Source organism: Ptychodera flava, chromosome 6 (assembly GCF_041260155.1).
Source record: "Ptychodera flava strain L36383 chromosome 6, AS_Pfla_20210202, whole genome shotgun sequence".
Classification (NCBI taxonomy): Eukaryota; Metazoa; Hemichordata; class Enteropneusta; family Ptychoderidae; genus Ptychodera; species Ptychodera flava.
The window spans coordinates 28,358,157-28,376,599 of NC_091933.1; the positions used below are offsets into that span (position 1 = coordinate 28,358,157).

At 37.6% G+C, this 18,443-nt stretch overlaps 1 protein-coding gene across 2 annotated transcripts in view; it reads left to right on the plus strand.

Annotated features, from left to right (window-relative positions):
- LOC139135408 (hepatocyte growth factor receptor-like) overlaps positions 1-16,137 on the plus strand; it is a 58,387-nt gene extending 42,250 nt beyond the window's left edge. For both annotated transcript variants that reach the window (XM_070702785.1, XM_070702784.1), the window contains 16 exons: positions 1,985-2,131; positions 2,636-2,815; positions 3,536-3,684; positions 4,038-4,173; positions 4,893-5,029; positions 6,105-6,269; positions 6,949-7,054; positions 7,528-7,788; positions 8,193-8,351; positions 9,443-9,722; positions 10,875-11,021; positions 11,828-12,087; positions 12,522-12,794; positions 13,299-13,435; positions 13,689-14,551; positions 14,625-16,137. In XM_070702785.1, the coding sequence (XP_070558886.1) occupies positions 1,985-2,131; positions 2,636-2,815; positions 3,536-3,684; positions 4,038-4,173; positions 4,893-5,029; positions 6,105-6,269; positions 6,949-7,054; positions 7,528-7,788; positions 8,193-8,351; positions 9,443-9,722; positions 10,875-11,021; positions 11,828-12,087; positions 12,522-12,794; positions 13,299-13,435; positions 13,689-13,956 (2,805 nt within the window). In that variant the 3' untranslated portion in view covers positions 13,957-14,551; positions 14,625-16,137. The remainder of the gene's footprint in view (positions 1-1,984; positions 2,132-2,635; positions 2,816-3,535; positions 3,685-4,037; positions 4,174-4,892; positions 5,030-6,104; positions 6,270-6,948; positions 7,055-7,527; positions 7,789-8,192; positions 8,352-9,442; positions 9,723-10,874; positions 11,022-11,827; positions 12,088-12,521; positions 12,795-13,298; positions 13,436-13,688; positions 14,552-14,624) is intronic.
- The last annotated feature ends 2,306 nt before the right edge of the window (positions 16,138-18,443 follow it).

Consider the following 18,443-nt stretch of genomic DNA (forward strand, 5'->3'; position numbering starts at 1 on the left):
TTATACATGTGAATGCATGCCTTTTCACTGTTTCACCATTAAAAAATAATACAGACTTGTAGCAGATCAAAATGAATCGTTAAATTTTCAACAGTCATAGTATAATTCTCTTTTGAAGTCAATTCTCATTCTCTTCATTTCAATAGAAGACATCTATTTTACGGACGTGATATACTAGTCATGATGAACTAGATTGGAAAATCAGCTGTTCTCTGCCCCGCTTGGTAATTCTGACCACTACTGATTAGATTATTTAATTATAATTAGCAATCATGGAAAGAATCTATACTGACTCCAGCCTTAATGAGCTTGGCAATCCATGAATGACGTAAAAAGTGTGTTCGGAACAGGAGGTGGAGTTGGCCACTTTAGATGGACAGTGACAGCAGGACTGTTACTGTGTCAGTGTCTTGCCTTTACAATGCTTGTAGAGATGCTGGGGTTTTTTGACAAGCAGCACTATAGACCCTCGTTAGCTCTAATGGTAGCCTTAGAATGAATTGATTCAGTTGCTTGGAGTAGCAATGAAAAGCCATCAAAGGCCGATGGCAATCTCGCCCCTTGTAACAAACGGTGCATCTCAATGAACTTTCCAGTAAATTCTGCTCATTTTTGAAAACTCAGTGTTTTTTCCCCCATTACTATTGATGATATATCATTATTTTTGTTCATTCACTGTGAAAAATTTGGACTTTCTGAGAAATGTAGGTTGTAATCCAGATTGAATCAAGGCACCCGCTGATGGGGCCGCTTTATGATACATATCAAGAACTGTTGTCGATTCGTTTGTCAAGAGCTTTGATAAACTGACTATCGGCTGTAAATTGCGATGAGAAAATCACATCGCTGTGTACTGATGCAAGTTTTACAATCTCTTTGGTGCAAGTTAGCGTGTTCACTTCCCCAGTGAGTGTAATTGTGTGTCCTCCGAGAAAGCAAAGCGCATAATATTTTACTCATGCTGTCAAGACTTTATGTAGTAAAGCATTTTGCCCTTCAAACATGACTCATTAAATGCATACAGCATTTTTTTCCTGCCCACAATTATATTTGTATTTCATTCAGACTGAAGATAGCGTACTTGATTCAGAATATTTCAGAAAAGGTACTTGGTCATTGAAAACTAAAGTGTTTAATTGACAAATGTGCGATGTCAAAGCATTCTGTTGGCGATATGAACACAGTGGGACTCTTACAACAGACAGAAACCGTGATGAATAGTTCAGGTACAGAGATGACCTAGGGCTAATATGTCACCTTGTAGTGTCAGCTCCAGCATCGTGCTGTGAGAACTCTGCTCTCATTTTGACACGCTGATTAGCAAGGTTAAATTTGGCGAAACAAAAGTTTTGTTTCCTTGCGTGCACCACAATTCTCTGTTGATTTGAAGTTGAAGTTTTGGTCATGTCATCGCTGCAGTAGCTTGAATAATTGTTAATCAAGAGAACATAACATTTGACATGTACCGTCAGGTGTGCCGTCCGTGAAAATACCATCTTCATTAACTCGCGGTAAAATCAATGCACTAGTCTAGGAGCCTGAGTCTAGTGGAATATTTCCAATTAGGAAAGGACAGCATCCTGATAAAGACATGATTAAATAACTTGGATACCTTCGTAATGAAATTTAGATTTTGTCATTGGAGACAGACGTTATCGGGGCACTTCAGGGATTTCAAATTTTTTGCAGTCTCTAGACAGATTTACTCAGAATGAAAAACATACAGTCAGCTTGAATCTTTCAGATTTAATGATTTTAAACCTCTCTTCACCAGATTTTAATATGAACACAGTTTTCAATAGGGTGGTTTGATCCATATACAGAAAAATGGGGATGACAACATTAAAATTTTGTCAGTTTTCAAGTTCCTCAAATACAAAAAAAATTCAGCTACCATGTCATACATATCAAGTTATGTCCGGTGCATATTCATTAACCTCATATACATTTGCTTAATAACCTTTTGACTTTTTGCTGATTCTAGGTGATCATAGACGCTGAGGGGGAGGACTCACCGTATGATCTGCGTAGACCCTACCAGAACATCACGCTGAGTGAGGGTGTACCAATAAAACAAGACATGGCTTTGGACATTACCAAGCAGTATATCTATGTGATGACCCCACAACAGGTGAGTGTTCAAAACATGTCACTAGATGTTGCATGTGTTCTCAATGATCAACCTTGTGAACCATCGATGGTGTGTTATGAAAGTAAATAATATTCCATTAGAATCCTATGGGAAAAAGTCTCACAGGGAAAGAAAATATTCCATTAGTATCCTATGGGACAAAGTCTCCTAGAGGGAGTCTCCTTTGTTTGCTGTATGTGGGATATTGGTAATTTTGAATATATAGACCACTGTACATCCATCTGTCATGTAGACGTCCAATATTAATCCCTAAGTGTACTATCCTACATAATTGCTAATTGGATATTTCTTTAGAAATAAACTTAAAAAAATTATACACCCATTACAATTTGCTTTTCAACATGGAGTCAGCCTGTAACGTTACTTGTTGATCAGTTAAATATTCACATCTTGTATTGATGAATTACAGAATTTGTCTATTCCCAAAGTGTAAAATATACTTTTAATTATTATTCTGGTTCTTCTTCCTGTTTTCAATGACAGTTGTTCAAGTTACCAGTCCATGCATGCAGTTTGTACACAGACTGTTCAGTGTGTGTGACCACACCTGATCCAGTAGGGTGTGGCTGGTGTGATGGCAACGCATTCTGTTCAACCCAGGAGGAGTGTACTGGAACTGGTGTGCTCTGGGGTAGAGGAACCTGCCCACCGGCAGTTCACTCGGTATGTGATCAGTTGCATTAATATCAGTCAGAAGGGTATGTGGTGCAATGGTGGTACATTTGTTGATGTATATGAGCTTCTGTATCAACATCTCCATTCTGATAGCAGCAATAACAGTAACCCCTTTGACTACCACAGTATAGTGAATTCGTTGTACTGAATATGCAGGGAAAATGACAGGATCTCTTTAGAACTTTCCATCACCCAAGGAGTTATCAGTCTCAATTGTCTGTTAATTTATGATCCAACCATTTGGCACTTTTATGAAAAATTACTGTGAATTGTTGTTTCAAAACAATGAAAAGTGTATTTTAACACTTATTCCTCATTTTCTAGTATATTATATTAGTAGCAAAATTCTGGTGATAACTGACAGATAGCAAGGATATACCTATTTATGCAATGACAGTGTGAACCCAGCAGTCATTCAATACCCAGAGATGACTGCTTTGCATTTAACTGATAACAAAGTTTGGTGTCTTGAACAGTGAAAGTTCCGCACTTCTGTTTGTGTAATTTCATCAAAATGGTGCTCTTTTACCCTGAGAGTAAAAGCAAATGAGTTGAAAGTGCAGCTGTTGGAACACTCTGGCCTGAGCTGACGTAGCCCAACATTCTGTATTCACTGTTGAAGTCGAGACATTAGAAAGAAATCAATAGTACCCAGGCAGTATGAATGGAACATCTCATCGCGTTGATTTCTCAATATTTTACCTTCAGATATCACCTCTAGAGGGCCCAGTTGGAGGTGGCACCATAGTCAGCATCAAGGGAGATAACCTAGGTGTTGGTATTGGGGAAAACACACACCATGTTACAGTGGCTGGTCAGCTGTGTCTACCTCTGCCAGAGAGAAGTAATCTCTTTGAGTAAGTATGGAGTGTATGCATATCAGAGAGGGCTCCCACCTGGCTGACGGTTGGCTTGGTAGTTTGAATAACGATTCTCTGTCAGCCAACCTTGGCAAAAATTGACTTAGAAAGTTATAGAAACCAGAGTCATGATTTGTCAACACCTGTTTGTTTTTTTGTTTTCTCAGGGTCCTCTTTTCATCATCACAATTTTCCTTTCAACTTTGATCAGTGTCATGTAACTTATTAAAGTGCATCACACAAGAATACTACATCTCAGTATTCCCATAATTTGTCTGGCATAGCCTACTGGCTTGCTCCATCATTGGTGATTTTATTAATAGTCCTCAATCCCAAACCCCACATTTCAGGCTGCAGTGTAACACTACAGAAATCAGCCAGTCTGGTAGAGGTCCAGTCGTGGTGGTCATCTCAAATGTACAGGATGACTCAATACCATACATTGTAAGAGGAACGCGGGGATCTTCTCAGATATTCTCCTATGTGGTGAGTCACTTTTCTCTACCTTGTTGATCCATAGTTTACCTAAGCCCACTCACTTGCTCACCTCCCATCATTACGCTAGGCTTGTCAACCTGAAGTATGGTGGACCAAATCGTTTGTGGAGTGTTGATGTCATAGGGCATCTGTCATGATGAATAAGTGGCAGTACTAGTATTTCCTCTCAGAAGGAAGTGTTCAATCGTTAGAGAATGAAATGTGTCCTGAACAGTCTTCCTGTATGGCCAACCACACCAAGCATAGAATAGGAATACATATAAGAAAGTACTTGTTGACAAGAACTCGGCCATATATGATCATTTTCACTTCTGCATCTGTAACTTATTTTTGTGTCATTTATCTTGCAAGTTAGTGTCAGCGCTGTCTCCCAAAAACCATTTCCTTTCATTAGTATTTCCTGATAAACATCAGAACATTAGTTCCAGTGGAAATTAAACATCATCAGAAAACAAGGAAAGCAATGAGAAAGGTTCTTTACTGTGTAACCACTAAAGAGAGGCACTGTGAATTGACCTACCCAATGTTTTCCTGTCTATTTGAATTTGAATTTCAAGGTTGGACTCTAACAATCCATAACTGCATTTCATGATAAAGAACTCACTGTTCGCTTCAGGAGCATGTGTGTTATTACAATTTGAAGTTGAGGAAATTAAACTTGCGACTCATGCATTTTAATTTCTCGTTTTTTCTTTTACTGTCTGAAGGAACCTGTTCTTGACAAGTTTAGTCCTAAATATGGCGCCCAGTCAGGTGGAACTCAGATGGTGATCTCTGGCGAGTATTTTGATGTTGGTACCAACAGAGCTGTTAGAGTGGCTGGTCATCCATGCCATATCACCTCGTAAGTCATGGCTTACACATCACTGTGACTGAATTCATGAAAGAGAATGTTGCTTCTGCAGTTCCATAGGCAGTGGTTTCTCATGCACGTATTGACTTCTTTCTCTGTTTGTGATCAAATGAATCATTTTAGACACATCCTTTGATCATGAACCGAGACTTTGACATTCCTCTAGTGAAGACCATCATGATTAGTCTGTCATATTGCGCTATGATTCTCCAGGTTTGTGAAAGATTTTTCCATACCAAATACACATGCATGTACTCATGATGCATGCATCTCAAACATATCACATTAAATTTATGTTACATGTATTAAAATGCAGTGGAGTTTGGAGATTGTATGAAGTTCATTTAAGCCTCAATAAGGTAGTATGCACTTGGAAATTGAAAGACTTTTTAATTTTGCACATACTTTCTACAAGAAAACTTTAAACCATTCTCTTTCAAACTTCAGAATAAAAATCAGAGGTCACCATGCAAAATGTCATACTAGAGTAATCAGTTACCCAATTCTACCGACACTTGAAATTCAAAATGGCCTTTAATGATGCAAAATAAAATTTTAGATCTTCACCAAAAGTAGTCAGTGAAATATTTTCACTCCATGAGCTTCAAGATGAGCCCCCGCAGGTGGTAGACAAAAAAAAATATTTCAAGAGTTTAAGAGTCCACATCATCTATCCCAGAGGTAAATTCTACCTAAGAGAACTCCTGTTTCCCGCCTGTATGGTTGTCCAATATATAATATGCAGCAAACAGAAGGCATAGACCTGTGTAACTGGTAGATAAATAGACTAATTCAATAGGTATGAAGTCTGTTCCTTCAAAGCCTATCACTTTACATTGGTCAAGGAGAATTATGAAGTCATAAACTAACCAACACAAATCAATCCCCTATTTTGATCTAAATTGACAGTATCGAATAAATCTTGCATGGCCCATCTATACTTTGTGAAAGGACAATAAAACCGATATATTCACTGATATGGCATTTATTCACACAAAATAATTCCCATAATAATGGCATTATGATGCATGCTTATACTCATACTCCACTCTTTCTCCAACGCCAGATTTACGTACAACCAGATTCTCTGCACTACGTCAGCTGCCCTGGACATGGCCTATGGCCCTGTAGAGATCAAGATAGACAATTCAGTTCTAGTAAGTGAGAGTAATTTCAACTATACAACCAACCCCAGCATCACAGATGTCTACCCAAGGAAGGCATTTCTCAGGTGAGCTTCGAACCAGTAGGGAAAACTGACAAACTTTTAGTGTGTGTGTTCTCCTTTTACATGTAGGTAGTACGCTTCTTGAAAATCAAAAGATAAACTTTTGCTCGAACTTTTCTCAAACTTTTCTCAAACTAAAGGTTTGAGAGTTTGAATATCTGTCCCTGAGGCACTTTCTACATTAAAAAAATCTAAATATCTTGTGGAAAGAGTTGGTACTCAAGACTTTATTATGTTAATTAAGTGCAATTTTCTACCTAATGAGGTCTAGTATTGTAATTGAAACAAGACATACAAGAGTGCAGATAACTACCATACCTACATGTACCACTGTCAACCCCACACCATGACATTAAAATCCAGCATCAGATAGCTCGTGACAAAATGATAGATATAGTGTCAAGTGGTTTATTGTCACCATCAATACCTACAAGGCCAATTGCTTCTTTTGTAGGTCATATCTGACACACAATCCCACAAACACAGGTTTCATGCTACCGTCAAGATGTCTTTCTTTTTGTAGGGTCTATGGTGCAATCACACAGTATCTTTGTCAAATAACTATTGCCATCTGAATTCAAATATCTTTGAAAACTGTCACACTTTGGCGCTTGCACAGGAACATCATCGTAAAAATTAAGAATCTTTTGATTGATTTACGTCTTGTTCATTTTGTATTTAGCGGTGGAACACCTCTCAATGTCATAGGTCATAATTTACATATTGCGTCAGAGATGATCATGGTTGCCAACGCTACCACAAGTTACGGACATAGTACTATTACTGAGGTGAGCATCAAAAAAACACAATAAATAGGGGAAAAGTTTTATGTCTGCAGTCAAAACCTGACAATTTGCATACTTGGTGCAAAGCCTAATGGTCATCACTAAAGAATTGGACTGAAACTACAACTTTGTTAGTTTACCAGGTCATCTTTCTTTTGAGTTCTGAATCTCAGAAAAATGAGTTGTCACAAAGTTTGACAAGGACGATTACACAGAGCCTATCAAATTCATGAAGGAAGATGAGTTCTGTAAAATATTTTACATCATAAAATTTGCTTTCTAAGTCATGTACTGTGTGCATTCCTAGCGTATGTGAACTGGTAAATCATGGTTAACCATCCTCTTTGTTGATCCCAGTGAGTGCACCGTCGTGCAATGAAACTGTAAGATGTTCAGTCTATGTTGTTGTGTTGTAACTTTTTTACCACAGTTTGTAATGATGTGACATGAAATGTTCTGTTTGTTTCTTTGCCTAGACTTGCAATCCTGCTGCTGATGGTATGTCAGCGTTGTGTCCTGCACCCAATGTTGGACAGACCGGCATCATGGCATCAAAGAGTGAGCCACAGAAAGTTATCATGTCATTTGTGCTGGATGGTATGGTGATCGGCTCTGATGAAAACAAGTCAGTGGACTGGGACACTTTCATCTACTTCCCAGATCCGGTCTACTTCAAATTTCCTGAACCAGAAAACCTCCGGAAACTAAGTGATGACAAGCTTTCCCTGTACATTGATGTAAGTGACTCTACATGTACGTCTGTTCACCTTGGCAAGACATGGCAGGAAAGCTGCATTCACAGAGCCTTGTACATGTCCCCACTGATTAGCCTATCTTATGGTTGAACGGTTGGTGCTTGCAGCAAAAAAAACGAGTACACAAACATATTTTTATCTCACCATGACTTCAGGCAATCTTTTCCGTAATTGAAAATTGTCAGGATACACTGCTGATGTTTACATTTCATTGAACTGATAATGTTCAGAATTTTGGTTTTACAAAAAAACAGATAAGCACAGTAATGGGTTTTCCATCTCCAAGATATTGCCATGGAACTTTCAGTAAACATAATTAAGCTGTATATCACAACTTACACATTTCTCTGACTTTCTGTTTATTTCTTGTTATTCTCTTACACCAGGGAATCCATCTGAATCTGTCCAGCACCAAGGACGATGTGAAAATCGTAGTTGGCAATCACCAGTGTAATGTCACCCAGTTACTCTATGACCTGTGTATATGCTCCCCTCCAAAGAGGGACAACCACACCAGAATGAATGAACCAAGGAGAAAAGTAGAGGTGAGAAAGTGACCTAAAGATGAGATTGAGAAAGGTTTAGAAGCAATGAATGACGAATATTTGAAGGAATCCTAGGTTACACACTTGCTGTATGCAGTATTTGTGCATATACGTGTGTTTGTGTTTCTGAGCGACCATGTAGGAAACTTAAATTGTGGTTATATTGATTTGCAGAGTCACATTCCTGGTTACTGCTTTGTTAGGACTGCCATCTTTTAACCCCTTTCACAGCCAAATTAATAGTTGACAGTGCCATTGCTTTGATAAAGATGGGTTGCAGGGAAATAGGGGTGAAATGATTAGAAGTAAAAGGATGACCCAAAGCCTAGACTATGATAAAGCTCACTACTCTATTGAATTCTGAGCACCCAGTTTCCACACATCATGTCCACTTTTTAGCGCACATTTGGTACACCAATGTGAGGTTATCGTATAAACTGATTTTGGTGGCATCTGTATATGTATATGTGTATGTACAATGTATGTATGTACGTATAATATGTCCGTCAACATCAAGAACTCACAAACTGCTGCACTTTTCAGCTTGGTATTTAGTGTGTTGATGCATCCTGGGCTATAGATGGGATTTTGTTCAAATGAAGTTTTCATTGCCAAAATTATGCAAATGAGCTTTAAAAATGTGAAAATGGTCAAGAATTAATAGCTCAAGAATCGCTGTTTTGATTACTTCGAAAATTTGTGTGCAAGTACCGGGTACCTTAGGTGAACCCTATACAGTTTTATGAATATCGTGAAGATATCTTGAATTTTGTATTTTGGTTATTTTTCTCATTTTAAGTAAAAATTATTCTTCTCTGAAACCGCCAGCCAAGTTGCTCTCAAATTTGGGTTAGATGTTTGCAAGGGTGTTACCCTTCTAATTTGTTGAAATTGCGACAAAATTGGAAAAATTACTGTTTTGGGGCAATTTTTGTCATTTTTGTGTTTTAAAATTTGTTATCAAACAGTATACCACCCCACCAATGGCAGCTACAGCAAACATGAAAACACACAAAAAGTTTTATTTTTATCGCAGGTGTAAGTTTGCAACCTACAAGTTGAATACCTCAAAAATTTTATGTGTTGAACAGGTGTACGTTGGCAACCTGGAGTTTGAGATTGGCTTCTTGCAGTATGTGGACTGGACGGAAAATGGGTTCAAGTGGCAGTACATTGTAACAGCCATCTTACTGGCCGTCACGCTGCTCATCATCGGCGTTGTCGTCTGGAGATACAGAGAGAAGAAGAAGATGAAGAAGAAAAAAATGCTGATGATGCAGGATGAAACTGACTACTCTGTGATGTATCGGGCAAATCCTAGTGGTGTTGATTGCACACCACAGAGACCGGCTAGGAATGGAAGTAGAAACAGTGAGTGGCAGTGTTCTCAAATTTGTAGAATATAATAAGCTTCTATACAAATACACGCTTAAAGTATAGGTTGCGCTTCAAAAGTGAAAGACTTCAACTTTTGCTCAAACTTTCTTTGAGGAAAATTTCAGCCATTCTCTTTCAAAATCAAGAATAAATATCAAGGGGTCACCATCCAAAGTTTGATTAAATGGAAAACATATTTGAAATTCAAAATGGCTGCCATACCTTTGTCAACTCAATGGAAAGAATGAAATTTTTGATTTACACATACAAGTGGTTGATCAGTAAAGTATTGTAAAAATTTGAAAGAGCAAATATCTGTCCCTGAAGAGTACGCTACATTTAAAAATTGGGGAACACATCAAAAGTCACTAATTTTCTTAGATGTTGACAATGTGCTTGGAAGTCAAAGGGATGACACTGACGAAATGTATGTGAAACTTTGTAAATTGAGATTTCTGGTCAACTTAAAGCAGTCTTGTTAGTTATCAAAAGTTTCTGTTTCCTCATAGTTGAAATCTTGCTGTGACTAAATTGCAGAGAGTAGAATGTTTACTGATGGTAATTTAAGATCAATAATCTGTAATTGCTGACACAAACATGGATGAGGAAGTGTTTAAAGTTCAGCATGGCTTTGTTTATCCAAACCCTGATATAGTGGGAGGAATTATGCGATTGTGTCTCTTGTGGTTTTTAAACCTCTTTCAACTCCATTTCCTGTATATGGATCTAAAGACAACACCACAAGCTGTGAGGGTTAACCAAAAACCGGGGCAAGTTGACAAGGGTCGTGGCAGGAAGTTGTGGCTTTCATTCATTCACAACAGTCAATACATTTCATCAATAACATACACAGTTTCAGGTCAGTTCTGCTGATGATAAGATATTGAAAGTGTCAGGAAGGTAATCTGTTTCACCAACTGTTAGGGTCAATTTCGAATGAATTGTAGAGTGAAATTCTATTAATTTACATATTAAATACTTTCAGTATGAAGTACTGCAGTTAAATTCACAGCATATTTTTATAATGAGATCACAATTTGTGTCTACAAAGCCATCACTTCATGCTCATACTGCTTCTTCAAAGGGAAGACATATTGCAATGAATTATACAGTGCTTCATGACACACATTTTGTTAATTTCTGTAGCATATTTCATGGGACCTGGAGGGATGGGCGCTAGCTATGATGATGACACGCCATTGCTGTCACAGATTGATAAGGATTTAGCTCTCCATATTAGTGATGTCACCGTTGAAAGGAGAAATCTGGAACTATTAAAAGTGGTTGGCAGAGGTAAGTGCATGTTCGTTGTCATGATTAAATTTGAGTTGCAAAATACAGGATATGATGTCACCATCATATTTATCTCAGTTATCTGTCAAGGATGGTTGGTTTCCAACAGACAAGTTGATTTCCTTTGAACTTTTTGCAGAGTTAGTCTTCAACCGTTAAGATGAGAGGTCTGGAAAATATCAGTACCTAAAACACTGCCAAAGGATTTAATGTCAGTAGATTATGGTCAATTTACAGGTAATTCCTGTGACTCCAAAATTAAAAACAACATCAAAAGCCAAAATGAACCACAACAAAGTCTACAAACGGTCCTTTAGCTCTGTTTCAATTAGCTCCCAAGTTTTCTGTGCGTTTCAAGTGTAATTTGTGTACCATGAAGTATTCCAAAATAATTATTCTTTAAAATTCAATTTAATCTTGTATGCCCAATTATATTTTTCAAGCAGTGTGAAAAGCATAGCTCACAAATGGTAGGGTTTAGAAAGATACCACTATCATTTGAATCAGTAATTAACGAGCTCCTCCAGATGATCATCTGCTGAGGGTGTGCAGAGCCCTCTAGAGTTCATTCTAAGCTTTGTTGAACTTATGGAGAATTTAAATGTAAAGTTATTTACTGGTAGTTTCTGTGTCAATGAAAGGCAGCGTGGTACAGTCTGGCATATACAAGTGCATGCATGTAGCCAGGTATTTGCAACTATAGTATAAAACACATGAAAACCACAGTATTGACTTAGTATAGTGCTTTCCAAGCAGTTGTATTGTGGGAGATGCATGCATTGAACATATATTTCCTCCTTGCACAGGTCACTTTGGATTAGTGTACCATGGATTGCTGAAAACCGACGATGGAGTTGAAGTGGAGGTTGCTATCAAAACATTACTGGAAGGCAACGGGAGTGACATGATCTCATTCCTGCGAGAGGGAGTCATGATGAAAGACTTTAAACATAAAAATGTTTTACAATTAATTGGTGTGTGCCTGCATAAAAAGGAATCACCATTGGTCATCTTGCCGTACATGAAGAACGGAGATCTACTCAGCTATATCAGAAACCCAGAACAGGTGAGAATACAACTTTGCCCTTCAGAAATTTTCATACAAGGAATAAAAGAGAAAAATTGTAAGACTGTAAAATCTCTTGAAAGTGTCCTGTATTGATTTGAAACCGTGACAACTTAATATAAGATGAAGATAAGATGAAGAGATGGCGCCATCTCTACTCTTTGTCACCCATTATCGGTGTCACATCTCTTAGAAGTGACAACAGCAAATGACAGCACCAAAGAACAAAGAAAGGTTTAAAATGTTGCCATCTCCACATCCAATTTCAATCAGATATATTTGCCAACCTGGGGAAACATGCAACCCTGTCACAATGCAGGACTTTCAACCCAAACTGAGGAAGTGCTTTTCTGCCGCTGTAAATCAACGCTGTATAAATGTGAATAAATTCTATAAAGCTGAACCACATTTCATCTCTTTTCTTCTGTCGACAGGATCCAACAGTGCGGGATCTGATCACATTCTGTCTGCAGATTTCTGAGGGCATGGAATATTTGTCAAGTCTGAAGTTTGTCCACCGAGACCTGGCAGCCAGGAACTGTATGCTGGACGATGATCTGACAGTCAAAGTGGCTGACTTTGGTCTATCACGAGACATCTATGAGAGAGATTACTATAGCGCTAAAGACAAACATACCAAGCTTCCAGTCAGATGGATGGCTCTAGAATCACTGGAGAGAAATGTGTATAACAATAAAACAGATGTTGTAAGTGACACTTTGCATTGCATAAAGTATAAACTTTATAAAGTACACTCTAATTTTTAAGATTGCTAAACTGGCAGAGTCACTTCAGAAATTTCATGAAATTTCCTTGAAACAGCCACAGCCAAACAATGTAATGTGAATTTTGTAAGTCAGAGAGTATTCTGGAGTCGGTGGTATGGTGCATCAAATTAGCGTTGAGGGCACACTCACTCTTTATTTTATAGTCAAGTTCCATTCATAACATGGCGGAAGACTACGTGTTTTTGACTCTATTCTCACTGTTTTGCAAATATTCATATGAATTTTTTCTGTGCAAATGGGTAAAACTTGCCTTGTAAGGAACAATCTCAGAATGAGGATATCACTGAACATCATTGAAAGAACAATGAGTATTGAATTGTATAAATATGTGTATAAAATGACAGCTAGATCCTTGTGCCAACCTACTTATTGGTCTCTTTTTCAAGCTGTCATTAATTGCTGTGGTGTTTTTTTTTCCTGCAGTGGTCATTTGGTGTTGTGTTATGGGAGCTGATGACAAGGGGTGTGACGCCGTATCCGTCTGTTGACAACTGGGATATTGCCAAGTATCTGAGGAAAGGAAAACGTTTGCCCCAACCTCAGTTCTGCTCAGATGAACTGTAAGTCAATTTCAAACATTTGTGTATTCATTGAATCATTGTCTAGCAATTACAGCACCAGTTCTAACTGTTTGATTTCAGGTCAAATAGGTCACTATCATCCAATCAAATGTTACCTTTCATTACGCACAAAATGTAATGGCCAATGCTGGAGGACCTTATGAAATCTGTAGTCAACTAGTCTTTTTTACACTGTAGGCTGTCAAAAACTTTCACTTCTTCCTTTTGATTTTAATTTTTTTATCTCTTCCAGATTTGATCTAATGAACAACTGCTGGTCAGTTGTAGCAGATGACAGGCCCAGTTTCACTGATTTAGTGTATCAGCTGAAGAGAATCTTGACATCAGCGACCAACACCAGATTCCTGGATATTGAAGCTGTGTACGTCAACATGCCTCGTAATGAATCGTACACCAAGGCCACCCGCGGAACACCATCCACACTGACACCGTCGCCCACGACACCATCGTCTCCTGGGTCAAACGGGCCAATGTACATGAATACTGCCAGCAATAGCTGAGGAGAGATTGAATCTGAAAGTGATAGTTGAATGTTGTAAAGGACAACAAAGAGAATATGTCTCGTCACGCTGTGAAAAGTCATTCGACATGCAACACAACACTGGAAACCACCAATGGGTCGTTCTTGAGAAAGTTTTTAGCATCCAGCTGCTGTTGATGGAAAGGAACATTTACAAACTCCTACAGGAACAAAATGAGTAAATCAGACAAATGAAAATGCAATTTATCAGAAAGAGGAGTTGGCATGATGCTTCACAGATGACATTTGACCAATGCCTAATCTAATTGCCATATTTTAAAAGTATAGTCACAAGTAAATAGATTTTATTTGCTGATATTAATTTCCATTTAATTGTATACGTTGTAAAAACAAAGATTTGTAAAAAATATGAAATAATTTTTGATATAGAGGCTGATAAGTCATATTCAATAGTGAGAAGCGAGAAAAACCTGTTTAATATTTACATAGCAAAGGGCCTGGTCATAAGTCTTTCAGTATCCAAGGGCTACAGGCCAAGAGCAGTCATGTATAATTGACAATGGGACCTGAATGTATTGCCCTGGTTATGAACATGAGCAGGGCAGTATACGCAGGTCACTCTGAATGTTACACTAGGACCTGAATGTATTGCCCTGGTTATGAATATGAGCAGGGCAGTATACGCAGGTCACTCTGAATGTTACACTAGGACCTGAATGTATTGCCCTGGTTATGAATATGAGCAGGGCAGTATACGCAGGTCACTCTGAATGTTACACTAGGACCTGAATGTATTGCCCTGGTTATGAATATGACCAGGGCAGTATATGGACGTCACTCTGAATGTTGGGAGACGAGTCAAGAGGTCAAGGGTGAACCATGGCATAGCCACAATTTTTCTTAAGAATTTTTCTCAGTTCTTTTTTTGCCATTGAACTTCCACATTTTTTGACAGTTTGCATTCATTTCCACTTTTCAAGGATGCAGTTATAATTCAGATTTTTCTTATATTTTTGTAATGTTTTAACTTGACAAAGACAGCTTTTAATGTTTTTTCTCTTTTGAAATTATTTGTCCTAATGTATGAACTGACAAAGATTATTTGACACTTGGTTGTTGTAAATTATTCCATACTGCAATTTCAGCTTTCTATGACTGCTTGTTAGTTTGCTTTCAGTGAAGTGTCATTTTTAAGTAGAGTTGAAAAATCAGTGATGCCATTTATGGAGATCTGAAGACGTTAATGTCATTTTATTTCAAATTTTTAAAATTTGGTTTTATTGTGAGAAATATTGGGGAGGATGTTTGAGTAGACAATATTGATATGTATAAATGTTGTATGTGAATATCAGAGTAAAATGTGGAAGACTGTACAAAATCTCTCAAGATTGAATTAAATTACAGCGGTCACTGAGAGACGATGTTTATTTTCTAGGGAAATTAATTGAGTAATAGAAACAAATTTAAAGATTTTATGTTTTCAGTGGATTTTTCAAAAGGAAAATGGTGCAAGAGATATAGACCTTGCTAACTCCACCAATGCCAGGTAGATGGTATGAATAATACACAATAGTTTCAATGCTGATGTGGAAGTACTCAATTCATCTGCCTACTCACCACCCTTTTAAATTTTGAAAGTTGTGACTTATACCACATCGTGTATTATTCCACAATAGAGGATAACTTCACTGACCCTGATGCCACGTGGAGAGGTTTTCTGATATTTGTATTTTCTAGTTTTTCTAGAATGGTATCCGGAAAAATTCTTTTTATATGTTGTAATTCTTTTTCTCCTTCAGAACCTAAACATTTTCTATTCACTCTCCTTGACAGCATTTATGAAAGAAACATACTGTATTTCCATGTTTTTCCTCAGTCAGGAATTATCTCATTTATAGGGGGTTCAATCTCATTGTGTAGAGGTCAAGCAGGATGCATTAGGACCACCTAAGTTTGTAATTAAATGGTTACAAATACACAGACACACCAATTAAACATTGTATGAAATCTTCCATTCTGTAGTATATTAGAAGAATTTTACGTCATGATATTTTACAATATGTTGCTGCTATTTCACATGTACAGTATTGACAAATAAGAACACAAGTATGAAACCAACAGCAGACATTTTGACTCACAATCACAATTACTTTTGAGAAACTGTCAAAATTGGGGTAATTAAAGATTGTACATTCCATTATTTCATTGTCATGAATCTAGCACACACAACAACAAACTTTACCAACTCTACATTGACATGAGTCTTCACATCATCAAAGTTCTTGGTTCTGATAGAAGTACATGGTACCTGGTGATCTGACACTTTTTATTGGAACTGTCAACAAGAACATCCTCAAGGAACACCTTACTTTCTGAGTCAGTACTGAGAACAATTCTTTTATTTATAGGAGTTCTGTTCATTTGTTCAACGTTGCCCCACCACTTGCACCAGTAAATTGAGCCGTAGCTTAACTACCCCTACAATCAACTCGTGCAGTTCAGTTGATGTTGCCTTTGAAAGCATCGAACCCCCTTCAAGTTTCAGGGTTAAAGTGAATTCATTGATGACAAATGGAGGCAGAACTGTTACAACACTTTTTGACCAGTCATTCATGATTATATGGTATAAGAGGCTGTGACTTTGTATAAAGGCTCTTTGGTGAAACATTTGTTTAGGTGGAAATCCATTACTGAACGAGGACAATTGACCATCTGATATCCCCAAACCAGATTTCAGAAACAAAATCAAAGTGAGTGATGTGATCACTTCAAAAGTCAAGTGGAAGGAAATAAACATTCCAGGTGTTATTTATAAAACTTGCATTTTTGTGGCCTGAGTAGTTGCTTTGTGTGAATGGTTCTGGACCTCTTGATATGATGTTTGCAAGATAATACATAAACATACACCCATATGTCATGCAGCTGGTGGTGATTTTGTATTATTTATGCAGTTTTTTGTGTTCAACTATGGCATGACTGCTGTAGGACACTGAGGGAGCTGTTCAGCTAGTCCTCAGGATGCTGCTATACCCCAAGGCACAGTCCCTTCATGGTTGAGGGACTCTGCTTGTAAAGGTCTGCATGTTATACTGTGAGATGTGACTTGGATGTCCTCCTGTGCAGAACAGTTGGTTTCAAAGGAAATTATTCTTTTGCCAAGGATGAGAAATGGACCTCAATATTGCACAGGAGCACATTTTGTCATTTTAAAATCTCCTATGGTGATATTACCCACACACCACTGAAGTATTAAATTAATTTGCCCAGTGGTCTCTGAGAAACTGAAGTCTTGACCGAATGAGAGGACAGAATCACAACATTTACATACGCAAACTTTGTCATGAGTTTTTACACATCTACATGTAAGAGAAGTCTTTCCTACAAACCAATACACTAGGGTTGAAAACTATCCGACAAGAGGTTATGGAGCATAATTGCAAAAAAATATGCAAATATTAGTTTGAACAAATCTAATGGAAGTCATCCTTGAGTGTGAAACAGATTTGAAAACTATCCGACTAGACTAAAGATTTCAAAGAAAATCCTCAACACATACAACCATCCAAATTTCATGATAATCTTCACAAACCTAAGTGAGGTCATCACTAAAACTATGAACAAAATTTCATCAGATTCTGTCACGATATCCACGCTTGTCCAAAATCAGTAATTACGCAAAATAATGCTAATTATGAAAGCTTCACCAACCAAACTTGTTACAGTTCTTCATATTGGGCAACTACAATTTGGGGGAAATTTGATCTTTTTTTTAAATTATGTTCACAGAAAGACGCACTGAAAGACAAATGGGGGTACAACATCAGCTCCAATGTGTGAACACAGGAGCTAAAAATTGACACCCTGTATAATGTGGAATTTAAAAAGAACCATACCAGTCAGTGTCTTGAGGTTTCAGAAACTTTCTAATCAGTTTTCTCAACACAACAGATTTGATGTACATGTAAAGAGACAGGTGTGCAACATTTCTTTCATCAGTTCTAGAATCACTCTGGTTCCAAAAAAGTCATGGAAGAGACACCAAATGATGCCCAATTGTGATGAAAGAACATTGGTATGAACATGTGTTTGTTATTAAAATCCACAGCAAGACCATCAGTACAAAGCTTATTTATATCTTAGTTTCCAAGCAATCGCCTCTTGACATTGAACTTTTCAAGGCGTGAGACTGTCCTTTGATTTCTGCATAATTTTAGGTTTGGTACGGTACTAGCTACTGTCAGAAATCCAATTTTATTGTGGTAAAATTTGAAGTCAGGGAGAGAGTTATTATGTCTATGCTCTTACCACTGTGTTACTGAATCCTGTGGCTTAATTAATTCCCATAAGGGAACCATCAACTAATAAACCTACTGCTGATTTTTAGAAGTTCAAAGTTTTGGGCGAAATCTGTGATAATGAAGAATTTTGTGAAATTACTCTGACATACCAGTCAAAGACCATTTGTGCAGGTAAGAATTTTTTTCCAGTAAATGTGAACACAAATGC